This window comes from Porites lutea, chromosome 9 (assembly GCF_958299795.1).
Source record: "Porites lutea chromosome 9, jaPorLute2.1, whole genome shotgun sequence".
Taxonomy (NCBI): Eukaryota; Metazoa; Cnidaria; class Anthozoa; order Scleractinia; family Poritidae; genus Porites; species Porites lutea.
This window is the reverse complement of record NC_133209.1, coordinates 14,745,657-14,766,596: the sequence shown is the minus strand read 5'-3', so window position 1 is coordinate 14,766,596 and position 20,940 is coordinate 14,745,657. Positions and strand designations below refer to the sequence as shown.

The following is a 20,940-nucleotide window of genomic DNA, read 5'->3' as shown; positions in this document are numbered from 1 at the left end:
ACTTCACTTCCGGTACAAAGCTCTAGTACCCAGGCTTTACTCGTTACTAGGAACTGGTCAAACCGGTTTTAAGAGGGGCTCCAGTTCCTGCTCTTCTTCACGTTTCGATTACCTTGTGAACGAAGGAAACATCATGAAGGGTATTCTGAAGGACCTCAAACTCGAGTCTCTCATTCCGAAATTTGCTGCCGAAAGAATTGAGCCTGAAAATGTATCAGAGCTGTCTGATGACGAGCTTGAATGTCTTGGTGTAACTACGATGGGGGATCGTCATTGCATCCGTGCCCTTTGTGCCAACACCGAAATAAACATCAGTCTATGGCTGCAGCTGCTCTTAGCGAACGCGTGGCTCTTTTCAGCGGACGTAGTGGCAGCAGTAGAAGGGGTGGACGCGGTGGGAAAAGAAAAGTTTCTTCGAAGAGAGTTGGACAGGATTAAACTATTGTTTGTTTAGCCAGCCGCCATCAATCGAGAATTCCGTCGTCGACGGAAAAGCAAGTCCTTGGGTTCGGCATAATGGCTCAGTCAATTCCAACCGTGCCCATTCCCCCGGGCATTTGTTGGGCATTTCAATTCAATTCAATTTTATTACTGGCTCATCATAAAGCAATTAATAATTTAAGGCTACCTTCGCGGATTCGAAGAACTTTGGTCGGCCCAGCAAATTGCCAAATACGTCTCATCTCAGACAGAGCTGTTTTTGACATGCTGTGTTAAGAATTTTCTGAGTAACATGTAAATCCGGCATTTCTAAGAAATGCTTTCAATGACGGAAATAAACAGCGTTCTAGGTGGCTTCGAATATCAGCGAAGATAGCGAAGATCACTGAATTCGAAACTAAGTTCTTTACACTTTCGATAAATAAAAATTCATCAATAATTATTATATATATAATATTTTACTATAATTAACCATTAGATAGCGTTTTTCCTGGAAGTCTTTTAATGACTTTTTCAGTTTCCTATCCAATTCATAAAATATAGCGGGCAATCTTCCAAATCTTTTTGCGGTGATTCGAATTTCCCTGTTTGAGATCAGAATTAAAAAATGATGACAGACAGGAGGTCTGTGCGAAAAAAAAAATTAATATCAATTTTTCCTTTAACCTTTCAAAGCATCAATTTAGAACCGCGAGTCGGGATTGAAATATGCCAGTTCCCTTGAAGAAAGTAAAAGTTCATTCGTAAGATAAAGGGTGACCAAAAATGGGGGAAATGCATTTCCTGTGCATATGACAATACTCTATGAAAGCCTCTCTCTCTTACTTATTACTTAAAGCTACGAAATCAATGGCCATTTTCTTCGCTTAATTAATAGTTAGGCTGATAATTAAAACGATCGTTCATTCAGCAGTGGTTCAGCAATGTGGAACCCCCCGGGGCGTGGGGGGGGGGGGGGAGGTGGTTACATACTGACCCGTATTTTAGGTTAACATTGATTATAGTTCCACTAGTGTGCAATGTGTGTTATGATTTTAAATTATTTGGATAAAGTCGATGTACATAGGACTGTATAAGACTCCTTGTCTTGTCTATATAACAACGTTACTATATTACTGATTTTGTTTTTCGGTTTAATGTAGAAATGATCTGCGATGTATGGGAAAGGGTTTTGGTTTGTTCGGAATAGGCAATCACAGTCTATCTTCAATTGTCTGTAAGCTTTCTGATGTCCCGGACATAGCCAAGATTTGTTCATTTGGAATTATTCTAAAAACCTAGAATGCGCCATAACCATACAAACAAGCGCTACCTATCAGTGGCATGTTGAGACGGCCATTTAAAGCAAAGATCACTATTTAACCCTTTTCGAACGGCCGGCGAGTAGCGAAAAAACCTTGTTTTTCACCAATTCCTCTTCTTTTGACTGGTTTTCGCCTAATTAGCATAAGAATGGCTAAAAACGAGTTTTGCAAGAAAAAAGGCATGTCTTCCGAATAACCTGACGTAATTAAAGAGCTTTAAATATTTTTTCGAATTTTTGTTTTTCACGCATGCGAATCCATTTCGATCTTTCTCTCTCGCTCTCTTTTTTTTTCCTTTCTTTTTTCCTTCTTTATTGGCAGTTTTGTTGCCCACTTTATCGTTTTTCTTTTGCATGGAATTGTGGCTGGCTAACTTTTTAGGAAAGGGACAAATTTAATTTTCAAAGAGTAGTATGTAAACAGCGAAATTGGCAGTGGATTTTTCCCCAAAGTGTTACCTTTTTTGTGAGTGTAACTCTGTCAGGATTGGTCAGAATATCCAAAACGAGGTATCGCCGGAAAGATCTATCTTTGCTGACGTTGTTGCTTACCAATTTATTAACTTAAAATGAAAGCTAAGTGGGTCCAGGGAGGAATGTATACATCGTTCCATATGGCTCGCATACGACCAGAACTGTCCGAAAATTGTTAAGTAACAAATCGAGGAACACTAATTTATGCGATTTTAAACAATATGTTTTTATTCTTCATTCACAAGAGTTAAATTTTAAATCTTCTTTCTTCGTACTGCTGATGATAAACAAGTCGCTGGCCTGCCGATTACCAATCCCAATCACTGTACGAGTTTGCATCCTTCCCAAATGTGTAAGAGGCTGTTGGCATTTGATTACCAGGATCCATTACGAGCTAGCCACAAGGTCGATTTTCGTCCACGCACCAGGGATCCTTAATTTCCATGGAGATACTCACAAACTGGACTCAAGTAACTACAAGGCGTTTGTCTTGACACATTTCCTTGCGCACCTCAGGTATGCACATTAATCGATTTCTGTCAGTTCATCTGTCAATAAACTCATTTTAGGACAGGATACAAATTTGCGTCAAATATTAGAGCTTGTCTTCTGCGCGCCGAATTTATACCATCGGAGCGAGATATTTTAACTCAGCTCAAGAGAGAATGAGCTAAGAGAGCGAATCCCTGTGCCCCATGATAATTTTTTTAAATCTATTTAAAGTTCGCGCGCGTGCTGAGAAGGTTATTTTCAACGGTCTGTTGTTTCCGTGACCCGCGTGGTCTACTTTCACGTGAACGTGACATGTTTCGCCGCCAAACATTTGAAGTTTGACAGCCATTACAGTAATTAGCGCCACGAGCCGATACTAATCGGCTCCTATTGTTGACATGTTTTTGATCAGCGCGTTCCGCTCATAATTAAGGAATGAATTTCATTTACAAAGGGATTGCACTATTGGAGTCAAAATTTCACCTTGAGATTAAAGATTGAGATTTTCTAACGGCTGGTAGCCTCATTTAAAGTAACGAATATTGAATTCTGACACACTGTGAAAGCCAAAGGCAAAGGTTATCACGCGCGAAACACGAAACCTTTAATAAGTGGCTGGCTTTAATTGTTTATGCAAATGTACAAGATATTTTTTCTCTTTTTCCAGGAATATTTTTCTTTCAGAAACAGTACATTTGCTTTCAAGAATTATTTTTGAGAGTTTCAAACTGCATTACTTCTTCTTAACATCTAATATTTGCGATGAATATTTCGCTGTGCGAACACAAATCTGGTCAGATGCTTCAAGCTGTTAAACAGTCGCTAACCTGGATGCCAGAGACTTTTGATGCTCGGTTTCCGGTTTCGGTCAATTCTTTATAGTGAGCAGTGTGCCCACATTAACACCGCGGCAAAACGTCTACGCATGCGCCAGGTTGAGCATTTCCGGTCACTTTTTCAGTCACACTTTCCAGTCAGATCAAAGTCTACCGCGCGCGCTCGGCTTCATTCTGTGTGCCGCTTGTTGTTCAGTTGTTCTCCTTCATGCTCCTCGTGCTTTTGACTATTTTGTAGTTATTGAAATTGCTTTTATTGATAACCAGGCACAGATCACTGAAACAATTAGTCGATTAGATTCAGAAAAGGTAAGTTGATAATAACTTGTGTAATTTTGGCTAATTTGAGCGTCAGGTAAACAGATTTTCTTTCACGAAAACAAAGTTCTTGACTGCCATTTTTCACTTAACCTGGCCGAAACTAAGACATAAAAAGTTCTCATTGCAAGCTTGTGTATTGTAGTTTTAGTCTTCGGTTCTTCAATTTCTCAGTCTTAATGTCTTAAAACCGCTCCGAATTTTGTTTGGAAAACGACAACACACAATTGCTTTGGAGTTTTATTTACCGGTGAGTTTTACCGTGTTTTGGAATGAAGCTCTTCTGAGTTGATTGCCATGAAACATAAGCTTAATTATACTGTTGAGGTTGGCAGCAAGTTGACAACTCTATTTATTTATTTTTTTCATTCTCAGAATCAGAGAGCGAAAGCTGGTTCGATGGCTTTTAGAAGTCGAAATTTTCACAGCTGAGAGGAGATGTAGCGAAGCCGCATAGTCTAAAATTATTGAAGTCTTCAACCAAAGAACAACCATGTAAAAGAATTAAATAGGCATTTTCTTGACTGAAAGTACGTTTTAAGGCATGTTTAGTTTCCTGACACCGAAAGCTTCGGGTATTCGTGACTGCTGTCACTCGAGGCTGTCATTAAATCCCGCCTATCTTTTGTTTTGAGTTCTTGTTTTCTCTGATAATAAAATAATTATTGAACGGACTAAACTTTTATTTCTTGGTTCTAGTGTTACTGATAATAATGTCGTCTTTATTTTGGTTTCTTTCATAAGTATTGCTATAGATTCTTTTCTTAGTTGTCGTCTTCTCTCAGATTAACTTATGCCAAACCAGTAGCGTGCAACAAAGCCAGTAAAAACAAATTCGCGCGTCTTGTCGAGCGCTAGCGACCTACGAACTTCAAACATCATTTTCAGCGTTGGTGCAACCAGATAACCATGTGGTGCAAAAGTTTGACACTGGAAAAATATATCAGCTATCGAATGAAGTGATTTTTTCGCCCCCTTTTTTGTCTGTTTCTCCCTTTTTGCTTTTAAGCTTGGCGCGACGGCAAAGTTATGCTTGCGCAATTGATTTATATACTAGACCGGAAATAAAAAGCTGACCGGATATTAAATTTTGTGCTCATGCGCAGTGCGTTTTGCCGCGGTGTTGCCCACATTTGTATAGCGCCCTCTCAAAATTTAAATGTTTGGCGGCCAAACAGTCGTGTTTGAACCCACCTTGAGCCTATCTTCTCCTTACGTGTCCACGGTTGGGTCCAAACGACGGTATCACGGCTCGCCGATGTGCGTGGATGTCGCCGGAAGAGACAGTTGTCATTTTGATACAATAGGTTGTTGGTTGTTTATATACTGATGTAGCGAAGACCCCAATGAGCAGTTTTGGTCGAGTTGGGACCGCTTTCTCTGGCGAACTCCCAGAAGCCAGGACCGTTTTTGCTCTTCAGCAGCTACTCTGGCCAGATTATTCCCCGTAGAAATCTTTTGATTCGTCGTCGAAAGTAATGCCAAGTTTGCAAGTCCTATCGCTTGGTGTGCGTGATCGGTGGTGAAATGATTTACCAACCAAGTTTAAAATTACATAACGCCACTCTAACCGACCAATAAGGTGGCGTCCTTAAAATAACCACGCAGTATGACACAGAACCAAGAATAGATTGAAAATAATTTTCATGGAAAGAGGGTCATGTATGGGGGATTCGCTCTCTTAGATCATTCTCTCTTGCTCAGCTATGGTTCTCGTCAAAATCGCTTAATGAAAATACTTGAATTCATGGTTGGTGTTTAAAAAGGGTCTTGTTGCAAGTCTTGGAAAAAAAGAAATATTTTTTTCGTTTCTTAAGCGAAAGGCAAAATCTAGCGCTTTATGAAGGTCGAATTCGAACCCCCCAAAGTAATAATTATTCGGTACGTTACCTGGTAAGTTACATATTGTCGCCGAAATGGTTTCAAAAGTTCAACGTGAAGAGTTCTGGGATTTTTGAAGACGACACGATCATTTCCGAAGATTCCCGAAGAAGTCTGAAGTCTTCCGAAGACGTCCGAAGTCTGCCGAAGGCGAAGTTATCGAAGTTATCCCAGTCCCAGTCTTAGGACGCGTATAAACGCGAGCTCGCTCCCAGTGCTTTTCACTTCAAAAATCAGAGATCGCGAGGAAGGTATTGTCATTTATTCATTTTACACAAGGCTTTCGTTCCTTACATTGGTCTGAGTTAACATGTTTTTGGAAATTGTGTCAAGCACGACGGCGACAACTCACATTTTTCAATCAAGCGTGAGAAATTGGCCCGCAAGCGTGAGCGGGCGTGAGATCGAAGTTTTCAACCCGCAGGCGTGAGAGTTGGCAGGTATACAGTCTTTGAATGAGTAAATGTGAATTTTTCCGCTTGTTTCATACTGAGAGGTCATGACACGCATATTGACTTTCTGCGGTTATTGTTTCTGGTCGGCATGATTTTCCCCCTAAAGCAAGAGCACTTTCTTCGACCTCTTTTGAAACGTCAATCTGTTCCTTTGCGGCTAAATAAGAGTTTTAGGTTGTTTATTCTTCTCCAAAGTGCCTCCTGGATCTGAATAACTAAAGGCGATATTCTTTTGTCCGTGAATGTGATGGTTTCCTTCAATTTTTGTCACGCTGGGCCCATCTCGTTTAGTATTTTCTGCACGATGTTTAATTTCCACCGAAAGTGATTTACAGATCCAAATTTCCAGGAATGGATTATAGGAACGCATTTTGTGAAGAGAGATTTTTTAAGTAAAAAGAACTCGGATCCTTAAATCGATCGTGTTTTAGCAAGCCAATCGCAGTTTTCATATTCTGTGTTAGTTTGGATGATTCAGTAGATTATTCTCTCCTCTCCCTCTTGGCTTACAGGCGGCACGCCCAAGTTTAAGAGGTGAAGAGAGATTTATTTAAATTGAAGCACTCTTAGCTTGAGTCGATCATGTTTTACTAGCTAGCCAATTGCAGTTTTTGTACACTGTGTTAGTTTGGATAATTCAGTAAATTTTTCTCTCCTCTCCCTCTTAGCTTACAGGCGGCGCGCCCAAGTTTAAGAGGTGAAGAGAGATTTTTTTCAAACGGTAAAAAACTCGTAGCCTGAAAAGACCAAGTTTTACTAGCTAGCCAATTGCAGTTTTTATACGCTGTGTTAGTTTGGTAATTCAGTAGATTATTCTCTCCTCTCCCTCTTAGCTTACAGGCGGCGCGCCCAAGTTTAAGAGGTGAAGAGAGATTTTTTTCAAGGGTAAAAAACTCGTAGCTTGAATCGATCATGGTTTACTATCTAGCCAATTGCAGTTTTCATGCGCTATGTTAGTTTGGATAATTCAGTAAATTTTTCTCTCCTCTCCTCTTAGCTAACAGGCGGTGCGCCCAAGTTTAAGAGGTTAAGAGAGATTTTTTTCAAGGGTAAAAAACTCGTAGCCTGAATAGACCATGTTTTACTAGCTAGCCAATTGCAGTTTTCTTACGCTGTGTTAGTTTTGTTACTCTCTCCTCTCCCTTTTAGCTTCCAGGCGGCACGCCCAAGTTTAAGAGGTGAAGAGAGATTTATTGCTTCGGCGGAGCGCGAAGTAAAGGATTCGCGACGCTCAGGAATGTATCAAAGTTACCATTTTTTTGCAAGATTGGGCATGCAAAGTCTGTAGGTTTTCCGTTTTATTCGGCTTTTTGACGAAGTGAGCGCCGAATTAGTTCGAGATATCTCGAGATCACTTCGATTTCTTTAATTTATTCTTTAACTTTTTCGAGGAAGAAAGAATTAGTATTTTGGCTTCCCCGGGGTTTGAACCGACTCACCTGTGTGATCCGTCAGGTCAGAGGAGACTCTAAGTTGAGGGATTAGCCGATTGCGCTACTGCGACCCAAGGTAGTTCGGCACATGAAAAATAGTTATGAAATTATGCACTAGTTTCGGGACAAGATTGGGCGTGCAAGTTCGCGACTTTTCGGCTTCTTTCGGCTATTTCACGAAATGAAACCGGACTACTTTGTGATATCTTGAGATCACTTCGAGTTTAGTCTTTAATTTACTCGAGGAAGAAATAGAGAATATTACGTGGCCGCGCAGAGACACGAAATTTCTCTTCGAGTGTTGAAAATCATTTCACGAGTGAGCCCTCCTTTCGAACTGCTTTATGATGAAACTAAAGTTACAAAATGCTGCACAAAGACATTTTGCCTTTGTTGAGTGTTACGTAGTAAAATTGCTTTCATGCGTTGCGTGACTTTCTCGAACGTTCTACTTTTTTGCATTATTCATGAATAATTAATTAGGGCATGTTTACATTTCAGCATGAGTCAGCAGATTTGCATCAGTTACTGAAATCATAAAATATGTCGAAAAGCTACTACTATTCGCCCGTTTAGTATTTTCTAGAACCTTATGTCAAACGGTATACAAGTTCCAAGCGAGGTCTTTTGACGAACTAAGTTTTTTTTCCCACGAGCTGGACTGCTGTGTTTAGTCAAGTGTGACAACGGTCGATTTTTAAGTTCTGTGTTTACAAGTTCGCGGAAGCCGTAAGATATCTGAAGTTCAAGTAAGAGTTTGTTATTATTGGTAGAGGCTGTTTAGTTGTACTTAACTTCAAGTCAAGTTTGTGTTGGCGGATGCTGTGTTTTAAAGCTCTGAAAAGGCTATGTTCCTTTGGAATTAAACTTCCTTGTGTTAATCCGACATTCCTGCGTGCTGATAGTCAGTGAATAATTATCCTCAAAACATTCGAACTCGTAACAGCCAATTCCATTCTCAACGTAATTGACTCCTTACCCATACCTTACATATCTTTAATCAGTACATGAGATTGAAGCCTGATGTGACTAAGAAAAATAGAGAATTTTTTTTTCACTGTTTGTTTTGTTAGACTTGTTATTCACCGCCAGTAACCTTATATTTGACTTAGGTCTAAACGTTTAGGCCCAAGTCAAATTTAGAAGGATTTGTATGGAGTCATCAGAGCATAACTGGGCTAATATCTTACAGACAATTTGTCCCGAAATGCTAGTTTTTGGCAAGTAGGCCTCTTGGATGTTGTTCTTTTCAGAATATCCTGACAAATCCCATAATTTCACAAATTAACACCTTACTGTTACCATATTTCATTTCTTACTATTCCTCCTCATTTACAATTAATCCGTTCCACAACCACGACGCCGAAGTGTACGCTCCGTAGCGTCTTGTTTAAATTGAAACACTCGTAGCTTGAGTCCATCATGATTTACTTGCTAGCCAATTGCAGTTTTTATACGCTGTGTTAGTTTGGATAATTCAGTAAATTTTTCTCTTCTCTCCCTCTTAGCTTACAGGCGGCGCGCCCAAGTTTAAGAGGTGAAGAGAGATTTTTTTCAAGGGTAAAAAACTCGTAGCCTGAATAGACCATGTTTTACTAGCTAGCCAATTGCAGTTTTCTTACGCTGTGTTAGTTTTGTTACTCTCTACTCTCCCTCTTGGCTTCCAGGCGGCACGCCCAAGTTTAAGAGGTGAAGAGAGATTTATTTAAATTGAAACACTCGTAGCTTGAGTCGATCATGTTTTACTAGCTAGCCAATTGCAGTTTTTGTACGCTGTGTTAGTTTGAATTGAATAATTCAGTAAATTTTTCTCTTCTCTCCCTCTTAGCTTCCAGGCGACGCGCCCAAGTTTAAGAGGTGAAGAGAGATTTTTTCAAGGGTATAAAACTCGTAGCCTGAATAGACCATGTTTTACTAGCTAGCCAATTGCAGTTTTCTTACGCTGTGTTAGTTTGGTAATTCAGTAGATTATTCTCTTCTCTCCTTCTTAGCTTACAGGCGGCGCGCCCAAGTTTAAGAGGTGAAGAGAGATTTTTTCAAGGGTAAAAAACTCGTAGCCTGAATAGACCATGTTTTACTAGCTAGCCAATTGCAGTTTTCTTACGCTGTGTTAGGTTTGTTACTCTCTTCTCCCTCTTGGCTTCCAGGCGGCACGCCCAAGTTTAAGAGGTGAAGAGAGATTTATTTAAATTGAAACACTCTTAGCTTGAGTCGATCATGTTTTACTAGCTAGCCAATTGCAGTTTTTGTACGCTGTGTTAGTTTGGATAATTCAGTAAATTTTTCTCTCCTCTCCCTCTTAGCTTGCAGGCGGCGCGCCCACGTTTAAGAGGTGAAGAGAGATTTTTTTCAAACGGTAAAAAACTCGTAGCCTGAAAAGACCAAGTTTTACTAGCTAGCCAATTGCAGTTTTTATACGCTGTGTTAGTTTGGTAATTCAGTAGATTATTCTCTCCTCTCCCTCTTAGCTTACAGGCGGCGCGCCCAAGTTTAAGAGGTGAAGAGAGATTTTGTTTAATTGAAACACTCATAGTTTGAGTCGATCATGTTTTACTAGCTAGCCAATTGCAGTTTTCATACGCTGTGTTAGTTTGGATTATTCAGTAGATTATTCTCTCCTCTCCCTTTAGCTCTTATGCGATGCGCCCAATCTTACGACAAGTGGTGTTGGTTTCAAGAGTGAGATTTAGTAATTGTGATTTTTTTTCTGATTTACGGCTCTCAGTCTGGATAATATTCAGCGTGATGCCTGTGTTTGATGTACACCGGAAACCGGAAAAAAGCTAGTTTTGTCCGCGGGCGGCAATACGTTAATTTCGACAGTTTAAGGTAAAATATTAAGATAATGTCTAAATCTTTTGTGAACTGTGGTAGTTTTTTTTTGCGTAAATATCTCTCTTCGATCAAATGTGACAATTAGGCCAGATTTATAATAGCGATGTAAAAATTTCCTCCGTCTATGTTGAAACAGAACAAATCTCCCTGAGAAATTATTGAGTTGTTGTTTTCATTGTTTATTCATCAAGTTCTCAGTTGTAATTATTTTTCGGTAGGATTGTTTTTATTTATTGTTTATTCAATGGGTCGGCTAAAATTAAAGACGAAGAGTGAAGCTCCAATGCAGAATTTTTGAAGTCTATTTGATATTATGCTTTCGACAGTGCACGTGAGTAGCAACTACGTTGGGTGTCCACTTAAGATAAACTGGATTAAGTGTCGAAGATGAAAGATTGCTCAATAAAACGAACATGGTTGACAGCTTTAAGATAGGCTCCGGGTTTCTTGATGTAATATAACCCTTGGTTCAAAACAATAGACTTGGCGCCTCGCCCTTCAGAAATATGCGAAGATCGTGACGTTGAACTTTGCTATCCCCCGAAAATCGAGCCTGCGGCTTGTAATGTTCATTGGTTCAGCCAAAGAGAAGGCAGCTGGCAAGGCACGCATCTCAGCAGCGCAAGACAGTCGGGCTGAAAACAAAGAAAGCAACACGGTTTCAACTCTTTTTCAACATTTGTTGAACCAAATTCTGAACGAATGCTGCCGAGGCAGTAGCCTGCGTAGCTGGCGGTATGGTGTAGTAGTCGAGTGAGATTTGACCCGCCTCGTCCCTACTCCCTTTTTTTGGAACGCGGCTCCGCCGCCAAAACTTTAATCTCGCACCCACACAATACCGTCAGCTAGGCAGGCTACCGAGGCAGTTTGGACGGGTCGCCATAAACGTGTTGGAGTGTAATGCATCTTAAAATAAAAGCGTTTTGAAATTTGCATCAACTCATTAAGAACTTTAATTTGGAAAAGGTATCAAAAATCGTTTAAACAGGCTTTTATTCCCGGCTCTGAAAGGACTCCGAAAATGAAAGCATTTCTAAATTTTGAGAATTTCGAAAATATGTCACGGTCCAGTTTTGACATCATCAGTGAAAGGTGACCAGAATTTCAAAATTATTTTACATGCTGCCGCAAATGGTTGAACTGAAGAATAAGGCATAACACGGTGGAGCTTTTCTTATTCAACGAAATGTATATGAACTGGCCAGGTATTGTGCATTTTAGCTTAAACCAATTTCTGTGCACGTTCTTGCTACAATTTTGCAGAAGGCGCTCCGGTTTCGACTGAGAACCAGAAAAAACGTGCATTTTGCTTAGCGAAGCATCTTTTAAAAAATTGAATGAAGCGGCTGTTCAAAAACATTGTTATCTAGGTTAATACTAATATCGGTGTTCAATTTTCCTTTTAAAACTCAAACTTTGAACTTCGAGTTACCAGGAGTTTTCTAATGCTTTAACTAAAGAAATTGGCTTAAGAACGAGGCTGTCAGGATGCAAACGTTTGTTACTTTTAAAACTCATTCTTCCTATTTTGAAGTTAATTTAATGAAAATTTTACGTCAAGTTGTTTTCTTGTACCTTTGGTGCTCTGATGTTGAACTTTACGCTTTTCTGGGAAGGCACCTCCGACATTAGTTTGCGTGATCGCTTCCATCTGAAAGTCAAATTACGTGCTTTCGATTGAATTAAAAACATACCTGTCGTGAGCTAATAATGCAGTAACATTTAGCTTCTTTAAGCCTAGAAATAAAGGCAAAGAAAATATAAAAAATCCCTCTCTTACCGCCTTTTTAAAGATGTTCCTTTCCAAATAGAGAACGGTTTTTGAGCTTCAAGTGATTCGCCTCGAAGTTTCCCCGTCAGAATAACACACTCACTCAAAGAGAGCTTCCTTGTAACGTCGCTTTCATCTAAGGGTTGACATATCACAGAAAAACGTGTTCGGATTGGTTGAAAACATGAGATATTTTTTCCCCAAGGATCTGATTGGTTCATGGTTTGAAAAGCTCTTAACAGGCGTTAGCACGCACAATCTAGTATCGTTTTCTATTTCTCATCTATTTTTTTTTTAATAATTGCACAAAAACATCAGTTACCGTTTTTTGTAGCCTTTAAAAACTCTGTTTGTAGAACTTCAGTTTATGAAAACGCGGTTACTTAATAAAATATAAAGCAACTGAACTCACGTTCCTCTACTTCAATACGTGACAGCCTCAACGGGTTAACATCACAAGTTTATTTTCTTTGAAATATCGGAACTTCTTCGTCCCAGACATGTGATCTTGACAAATATGCATGAATCACCAGTTGCAGCGGATACAACCCTACAACACGTGGTCATTTCAGAGAATCAAGTCGGAATGATACGTTTTTAGCATGAAGTGTTTGTTTACCCACCTTGACCCCACGTTACGCTCTTAATTAAGGAAGTTTTTCCTTGTTTTTTGTGGACTACACATACCGAGTGTGTCATATTTAGCAGCAGAAAGAGGACGAATTTTGAGTCTAAAAGAGGTTTGTTAAAAATTAGATTATTGCCATTAATAGCTAACCAATATCCACCAACACAAAATTATATAAGCAATTCTTATCACTGAGCTGTTTCTCAGAAAATAACCCTGACACATAATTCTTCATTTATCACATTTCTTCGAAGAATCCTAGAACTTTTGACGCAGAATTATTTTTGGAAGCTGGCTTTTGATTGGCTCAGTGAACAAATGGAGTGTCGTTTTCGGTCAGCGCCGTAATAAAGCTGATCCGAACTTCAGTCTAAGAAACACGGCTGCTTCAATGCCGTTCATTTTCGCCATGTTTGAAGTCGTTGCCATCATATTTACTTTAATAGCCATATTTGCTTAGGCTACAAGAAAACAAGGCAAATTATCCTGTGCTCGCTTCTCAATATTCCGATTGATGTTTTCTACAAGCGAGTAATAGCTGATAAAAGACGTCCAGGTATGTGGATACAAAATATATTTTGTCTTGAATACAGTAACAGCCAGTCGTAGTACAAAACGGTGCTTTACTCGTCTATGAGCTTTTTGATAGGGACCGAAAGCCGGAAATAGACCATCTAGTACGTTTACATACCTCCTTGAAAATTATTGTCCGGCATAACCATACAGAAAGGACTTCTGTTCACACGCAGGAACGGTTGTGACAGAGCGAAGCTGCACCGCCGCCGGGCCAATCACAAAAAGTGGAGCGCTGGAAAAGCTATCCTGTAGTGTGTATAGCCTAAATATTGTTTGAGTGAGGCCTTTCAGTGCTGTAATTAAAAATGAAAATGAAAATGATCCGAGTTTTGCGATCAAAGGCGCGCATCATGAGGGATAGGAGGAGCTATACTTGTATTAAGATAGTCTCTAAAAAGAAAGGACTGCAAGCTCACTGCATTTCTCACGGAACTTGAGGGTTGGTTTGTACTTGCCTGTATAAAATGCTTGGCCGGTGCAGGCGTAGATTTGCAGGGACATATTCGTTCACAATAATCTTGCCTTCGATGTCTTTAAGATAGTCATTTGTCATGTAAGACTAAATATGTGGGTATGTTTTCACAGAGGAGTTTTCTATATCTCTTTCGATGTAAGTTCTTGACAAATTTCTTGTCTACTAGTTTGGGTAAATTTGTTCAGAATCAAGCTAGACAACAGCTTATCATTGGTGGTGATTTAATTCATTCTCAAGACGTGTAATTTAACATGATTTACCACCAAGTGAAACCAAACCAAATACAGAACCTGATACTAGGTTTTATAGTAAAGTTATTTCGGTTTTTAAATATGTTTTCTTTTTACTGAAACAGCCGTGTTCACGAACTATCTTCAGATGTTTCCATGGTTGCATCAACTAGAAGCTAACTGGGAAGCTATTCGAGATGAGCTGATTTTGTTCGTGAAAAATGGCGCTGGAATGTGCAACGTCCACACAACTGGTGGCAACGAGCTCAATACAGAAAGCAAATGGAAACTGGCGATGGTTTTAGGCTACGTCAAACCCATAGACGAGGTTAAGTCTTTTTTTCCTGTCACACTCTCCATATTGACAAAGCTTCCTGAAGTCCAAAATGCAGCATTTTCGCTTCTGAAAGCAGGAGGATCACTTCCGCCGCACTGTGGGTCCACAGCGTCTATTCTACGCTATCATCTGGCGTTGATTGTACCAGACAAGGGGAAACGTTCTTGGCTGACAGTAAGTGGCGCTGATGTACCATGGAAAGAGGGAAAAGGGATCTTGTTCGACGACACTTTTGAACATTCTGCTTGTAATGGTTCAGAAAAGGATCGCGTTGTGCTAATTGTTGACATTATTAGACCAAACCTGGGACTTACAGATGGAATGATTCAAAAGTTGGAAGTTTGGAAACGGACAAGGGATTTTTTCCTTGGAAAACAAAGTTGAAAAACAGAGGAACAATATTAATACTTAGAGCGGCTTGGCTTTGCGGGATAAGTGATTTTCTAATCCAAGACTTTTGAGTAGGCCAGAAGAAGGTATGGCTCGATTACCAGCCGCTGTTCGGGAAAATTAGCCCGCACTCATTCCCCCAAGGAGGCTGCCTCTCCTCGGGGAGGATCAAAGACCGGACGCTTGAGGAGGCGGCGGAAATCGAGCCTATAACCAAATAAGCTTCCAAATAAGAGTGGTTTTTCCTCCCTCCCTATCCGGCTCAATGTTTAACAGAACTTGGCAGGTACAATGTGATTGGATAAGCCGCGGAAAGGAATGTTGGTCTTGGGTAAGCAGGCGTTCAGTTTGTGGGGAGGGAGAAAATACGACTCCCCTAAAAACGTCTGCGTGCAGTGGGAGGCTAATAAAGACTACGGCCGGAGAAATAGGATAAGCTGATTTAAAGTTTCATTGAATAGTAGCAGTGAAAATTATTCGCCAAAGTGTTGTAATCGGGAGGGGGGGGGGGGGGGGGGTAGTGTCTCGAAGGAAATCGGTGGTTCAGTTCACCTGCCAGTATGACGCCACGTCACGCGTCAGTGACTTTCAAAATGGCAAGTAAAGTGTTCATCAAAGAGACGGATAAAAATTTCGAATTTCTCACGGAAATACTGTTCCGATTTCTTGCATTTGGAGTTTTTTAAGATCCCTATTGTCATAGAAAACAAGTCTTTGGTACTATTTTGGAATGAAACATCCAGTGGTGTAATGAATTGTAAAGATTCCTTTCTATCGTCGAGCAAATTTTGCGGGCAATGATACCCACCGGTCACACTTTTGAGGGCCAGTGCACAGCAAGATTCAGGAGTTTAGACACAGCAATAGGAGGTTCATCAAAGAATATATCATACTTTACATCGGGGGTATTTTCAGCTCTTCAGAGCTGGTGGAACCCCATATCAATCCTTTCAAAGGTCGCTTAGCTGTAGCCTTGAAATAGGAGCATTGAATCTTGTTGCTTTACCGCATTTTAATACTATATGGGCATACACCTGTAATTCTGTATTTAAATCCCGTAAACTAATTAAAAGGTTTCGTTTAAATATTGTTTTTGGGTAAACCCAGTGGCGATTTTAGGGTAATAATATTGATGATTAGAGCGGTTTTCACTTGACTGTCGTAAAACCAAAACCAAAGTAAATACATTAGCCAACAAAAGGGCGTAGTAAAACCAAAACCAAAACCAAAACCAATCCCTTTCGACAGTCAAGTGAAAACCGCTCTAAGACGACGTACAAAAGGCAAGTTATTTAAATTCCGCGAGAGGGTGATGGGTGTAAATTAGTACAGTTTGTGGTGTCCTAGCTGTGTGTTGTTTGTCATGAAGTCAACTAACATTCAGCTTTTTCAGAGGAGGGACATGTATTGACAGCTTATGGTTTTTACTGGCCGTAAGCTAGGCCAGTATACAGATCAAGAGCTCTTGAAATCCCTTTTCCAAAATAAAACTCAGGACTTAATTAAGCTTGAAATATATGATCAGCAGGGTCAGCAGTGAGAATAGAGGAAAACAGGTCAAAAGGAAAAATAGTGTTAAAAAACAAATACTAAAGAGAAGAAAAAAAAATAATAAAAGCGATTCATAGAAACAGAAAATAGCGTCGCCGGGAGTCAAACCCGGCCGGTTCATCTGCACGTGCAAGCAACTCCTTGACCAATGCATCACAATGACACAAAAGTCAGTTTTGAAATATTAATTTTCAACTGTTACCTCAAAACCACTTTTCTTTGCCATAGGCGCTGTTTGAAGCTGGTGGAGCCGTATTTATCATGAATTTAAATATACATTTGAGGAAAATTAGCTTAAGCGCGTATTTCAAAGCTATTTCGCTTTATTTCGGGTTCAACGAGCCTATCGATGCCGCAGATAATCGATCAAACTAGCTTACTGAATTTGGTGGAGAAATAGGAAATCATCAGAGGCCCACACTCGAAAGGATTGATATGAAGTTAGGTCGGCTTAATTAGCAAAAGAATAGATGAAATATAAACGTGTGTGATCTGTGAATGGAACCTCCTGTTCTGGAGACTAGGCCTTACCTATTCTAGAAAAAAAAAGGATTTAAGACGGAATCCACCAGAACATTGAATAATTTTGATTTTCAGTGGACAAAAATCTTGTACCAGAATAATTTAAAGCATATTGCATATTTCTTTCTTACATTTTTCAAGTGCTAAAGATGTATTAAATCATCTGTAGTAACACCAAAGAAAATTTTTCATTGAAGCCCGAGAAAATGAATGTCAAATTTCACAGAATTACATCTTGCACATGAAATTTTCAGAATTTTACCTGTGTAATCACAATTCTTGTGAAATTTGAAATTCATTTTCTCGGAGTTCCATGAGAAAGGCTACAGATGATTTATAACATCTTAAGCCCTTGAAAAATGTGACAAAGAAAGGTTTTTGTCCACTGAAAATTAAAATTTGTCAATTTCCTGGTAGATTCCGTCGTAAGTTTTGATGACCTTGCCGGTCCCGTGAAAAAGATGGCGATCCCGTAACACGGCCCGCGAAACAAATAAACAGAATTATACAATCACGGGCACAAAATATCAAAACGGTTTACACAAGCAGATTATAGCAGCAGCAAAGCTCACACACTTACGATAAAGTTAGCGATATATTGCCATATTTGCTAGCTTCCTAGCTTTTCCTCGACCTCGCTTGTCCTAATAACTGTGGTATCCCTTGCTAATTTTGCACAAGCGGCCGGAGGCTCTTGCGCTTTGGGCCACGCACATCAGGGAAAGTCAGGTAGCATACAACTCTTTGTAGTCGAGAAAAAGAATGCTTCTTGTTTGTTCTTCTTGGGCGGTCAGTCGGGCCGGGAGAAAAGGCGCGACGAAGGTTTTCAAGCACAGGCAGAAAAGCCCCTGGGTACCGACTCTCATCGGACCATTTCCAAACGGTCAAGTGATTGCTAGCTCCTGATTGGGCACCAAAAATGCTTTGTATTATTGTGCCCAATCAGAGAACAGCATCTCCTGAGTTCTTCTCGTGAGTTCGCTATTGACTCGATCACGGTTTGTCTGGCTCATGCACCAAAGAAATGCACGCAGTCAGGAAACTTTCAGTTTGATATAAACTCTCCATTTCAAAATACTGTCTACCCGAAAACTAAAGACGCTTTTCCAAAAATACAAGCTTGAGCTCACAACAGGTATTCACGCTTGCATCGATCACGCCTTCGTGAATATGAGGGAGGTTAACAAGCCACGACAGCCGACAGCCACGAAAACGTCGCATGAAAAGCGAATTCACATTTTTTCAGTCTCTATCGTGATTATTCCAATTCGCTTACTTTGTCAAATGCGAGCGAACTCTTCTGGAACTGAATTTATATCAACCATATCCAAGTTCACAAAGAGAAAGAAAATTTTGTCATTGCTTCTTTGCGTCCTTCACAATACGCGAAATTAGGCATTTTCACGTGGTAGTCGTGTGAGTGACGGCAAAGAAATGTACAAAAAAGCGTGTCTGCACGTGCAAAATTGTCGTTTTGTCTTGTCAAGCTATTGCTTTTTTTGCTTTCTCGTCGCCGCTGCATCTTAAACTTCCTATTATTTACGATACATTGTAATCCGTCAGAAACAAAATTTTCTCAGTGCAAATTGAACTGCTTTTGCTGATAGCATATACGAAACGTTTTTCGACTCATCGGTAGTTTCTTCATTTCTGGTTAGCAAACCGGGCAACTGTGGCGAGAAAATAGCCGTCGTGTAGGATCTTACGAAAAGAACTCAGGAGAAACTGTTCTCCGACAGTCCGGGCCACAACCAGATCTGGATATGTAATTTCCTGCAATGTGATTGGTCAAGACCGCAACCAAAACATTGATTTGACTGCGAAAGGACTAAGTTCGACAGAAATGTCGCAGCAAAGAGCGCTATGGCTGGAATGTTCCTTGAAGAAAAGTAACAGCATGTAATACCAAACCGATTAATCGCGATGATTTTAAACGTCTTAGCGTTCGATTTACAAATATCAAGATGATAATGATCGAGGAAGGTTTCTGTAAAAACGCCTGGACTTCTGATATCAAGAGACCCGAAGCAACTCGACAACATCGATCGAAAGGGAAGAGTAGGGAATTTGAATACTTGAAATACTGATACATTTTAGGTGGAAAGGTATAAAGAAGTCGTGTTTGGAGTACTTTTTGCGAGCACCGCTTCGACCAAGAGTAGTGTGTTCTATAATGCTTTTTCGGGAGCAATACTAATACGCGCTAAAATCTAATTGCGATCGAAGGAGTGCTGGATATTAGTTTTCAATATTTCAATCGTCAAACATCTTGGATTAATATGCGAAGGTAAAAAATAAATAAAATTTCTGTAAATTGTACTCACGAAGGGTCGTAAACAGTCTTTAATCAATGTCTGTCTTTTGGTGTTGCAAAACCCCATTGCGGATGAAAATATTAAAATACCATTCACGAGTTCAGAGGTGGACTTTATCGTATTCTAATAGCAAAAAAGTGGGGTGGAAGGCCTACACGACTTTTACCTCATGCCAAAATGCTGCTCGTTCCAATTTAAAATTTTTTTTCCTCTGCTGGGTAGATTATGATCAGGAAGGTTGCACATTTTCACTGAGCAATTGCGATTTTAGCCGCTTGCTGGTTTCACACTGAGAGGTCATGGCACACATATCGATTTACTGTGGGTTTTGTATCTAGTCTGAAGGATTTTCCCTCTAATGCAAGAGCACTTTCTGTGACCTCAGTTTTTGAAGCGTAAAGCATTTTATTACGGCTGAATAAGGGCTCTAATTTTCTCCAAAGTGCCTTATGGATCTGAAAAACTAAGCGATTCTTGTTAGTCCGTGAATGTAAATAAAAACGTTGTTTTTTTGCAATGTTGTATCTCGCTGGGCCCAGCTCATGAGTTTTCTTTATTGACAGATACAAAATCATAAGAATTAAGTGCAGCTTCAACTGAAGCTGCATCAACTATGGAGAAATGCATTGTGACTCAGTAGACTCCAGCTTGGTGTTTTTCTATAAATGCGAGTCTTCTGACTGGAGCGCGTATTCCCTTCCTTGATAATTATATTAAGCTTAACAGTGTTTGAAGTGTTTTGTTATTGCCACTTTTTGATCAGGCAAGACCATGGTTACGGTTCTCCACGAACAAACCGGCGGCATCTTTTTGCCACAAAAACAAGGTGCTTTTGCTTTTTCACCCGACTGCAAGATAACATAAAATAAACATGGCGTTACAATGAAAACCAGCACGTGAACGGCGCAACTGACTGTTGCATCTTCCAATTTTATGTAGGTTTCCAGGGGCGGACCTAGGGGGAGGGTGCAGGGGGTGCGCCCCCCCCCCTGAGATGACCTGCGGTTTCTAATACAACTGGTATTCTGCCAAAAAAAAAACTATGTGGTTTATTGGTGTTGAAGTAGAGCAAGAGACGAGTGCACCCCCTCCTAAAAAAAATCCTGGATCCGCCCATGATTTCCGAAAAATATTTTCAAGGAACAAAAAATTGAAACTCATCTTCTTTTTTTAGATGTTTTGCGCCTTGTCCGGCATTTCTTTGAGCTGAAAAACTCTCGTGTTCGGTCGTTTTACCTCCCAAGAACGCACAAACGTTCATCGGACGGCATATTTTCTTCACACCCCTGATTTCTCATTGTGTAAAGTCACAGCTCTCAAAGTAGTATGGGGAAAAGACACTTCTAGGCGCAGCAAAGAGCCTGGAAGTGACCTTCCCTCGTGTTTCTCGGCGTGGGCGCCATTTTGCAAATGTGGGTGACGTCATCATATATCCGTCAGATCTGGTTGTGGCCCGGACTGGCCGATCGGGCACAATAATACAAAGCTTTTTTGTGCCCAATCGGGGCCAGCATTGGCTTGACCGTTTGGAAATGGTCAGGTGAGAGTCGGTACCCAGGGGCTTTTTCGCCTGTGCTTGAAAACTTTCGTCGCGCCTTTTCTCCCTGCCCGACTGACTGCCCCTGGGTCTCCGAGGATGATTTTCACTAAACTGAAGTATTTATCAAAAGAATGAAT

At 40.2% G+C, this 20,940-nt stretch overlaps 2 protein-coding genes and 1 long non-coding RNA gene across 3 annotated transcripts in view; 1 reads left to right on the top strand and 2 right to left on the bottom strand.

The window, feature by feature from the left end:
• Positions 1–20,940, bottom strand: part of LOC140947981 (uncharacterized) — a 177,113-nt gene that overhangs the window by 64,656 nt on the left and 91,517 nt on the right. The window lies entirely within an intron of this gene.
• LOC140949275 (uncharacterized) lies at positions 10,969–12,390 on the bottom strand. The gene is made up of 3 exons (XR_012167105.1): positions 12,249–12,390; positions 12,044–12,119; positions 10,969–11,103 (listed from the first exon to the last, which is right to left on the bottom strand). It is a non-coding gene; the product is annotated as an uncharacterized lncRNA (long non-coding RNA).
• On the top strand, positions 12,424–14,908 carry LOC140947976 (ornithine lipid ester-linked acyl 2-hydroxylase-like). Its single transcript, XM_073397198.1, has 3 exons — positions 12,424–12,461; positions 13,287–13,423; positions 14,274–14,908. Exons 1-3 carry the CDS (start codon positions 12,424–12,426, stop codon positions 14,867–14,869), a joined length of 771 nt encoding a protein of 256 aa, XP_073253299.1. The 3' UTR covers positions 14,870–14,908.

Excerpts from the sequence above, each read along its gene's own strand:
- LOC140947976 (XM_073397198.1), top strand. The coding sequence starts at position 12,424 with ATGAGATATTTTTTCCCCAAGGATCTGATTGGTTCATG. Across the intron at positions 12,462-13,286 it reads AAGGATCTGATTGGTTCATG|TCGTTGCCATCATATTTACT; the intron begins GTTTGAAAAGCT and ends CCATGTTTGAAG. Across the intron at positions 13,424-14,273 it reads AGCTGATAAAAGACGTCCAG|CCGTGTTCACGAACTATCTT; the intron begins GTATGTGGATAC and ends TTACTGAAACAG.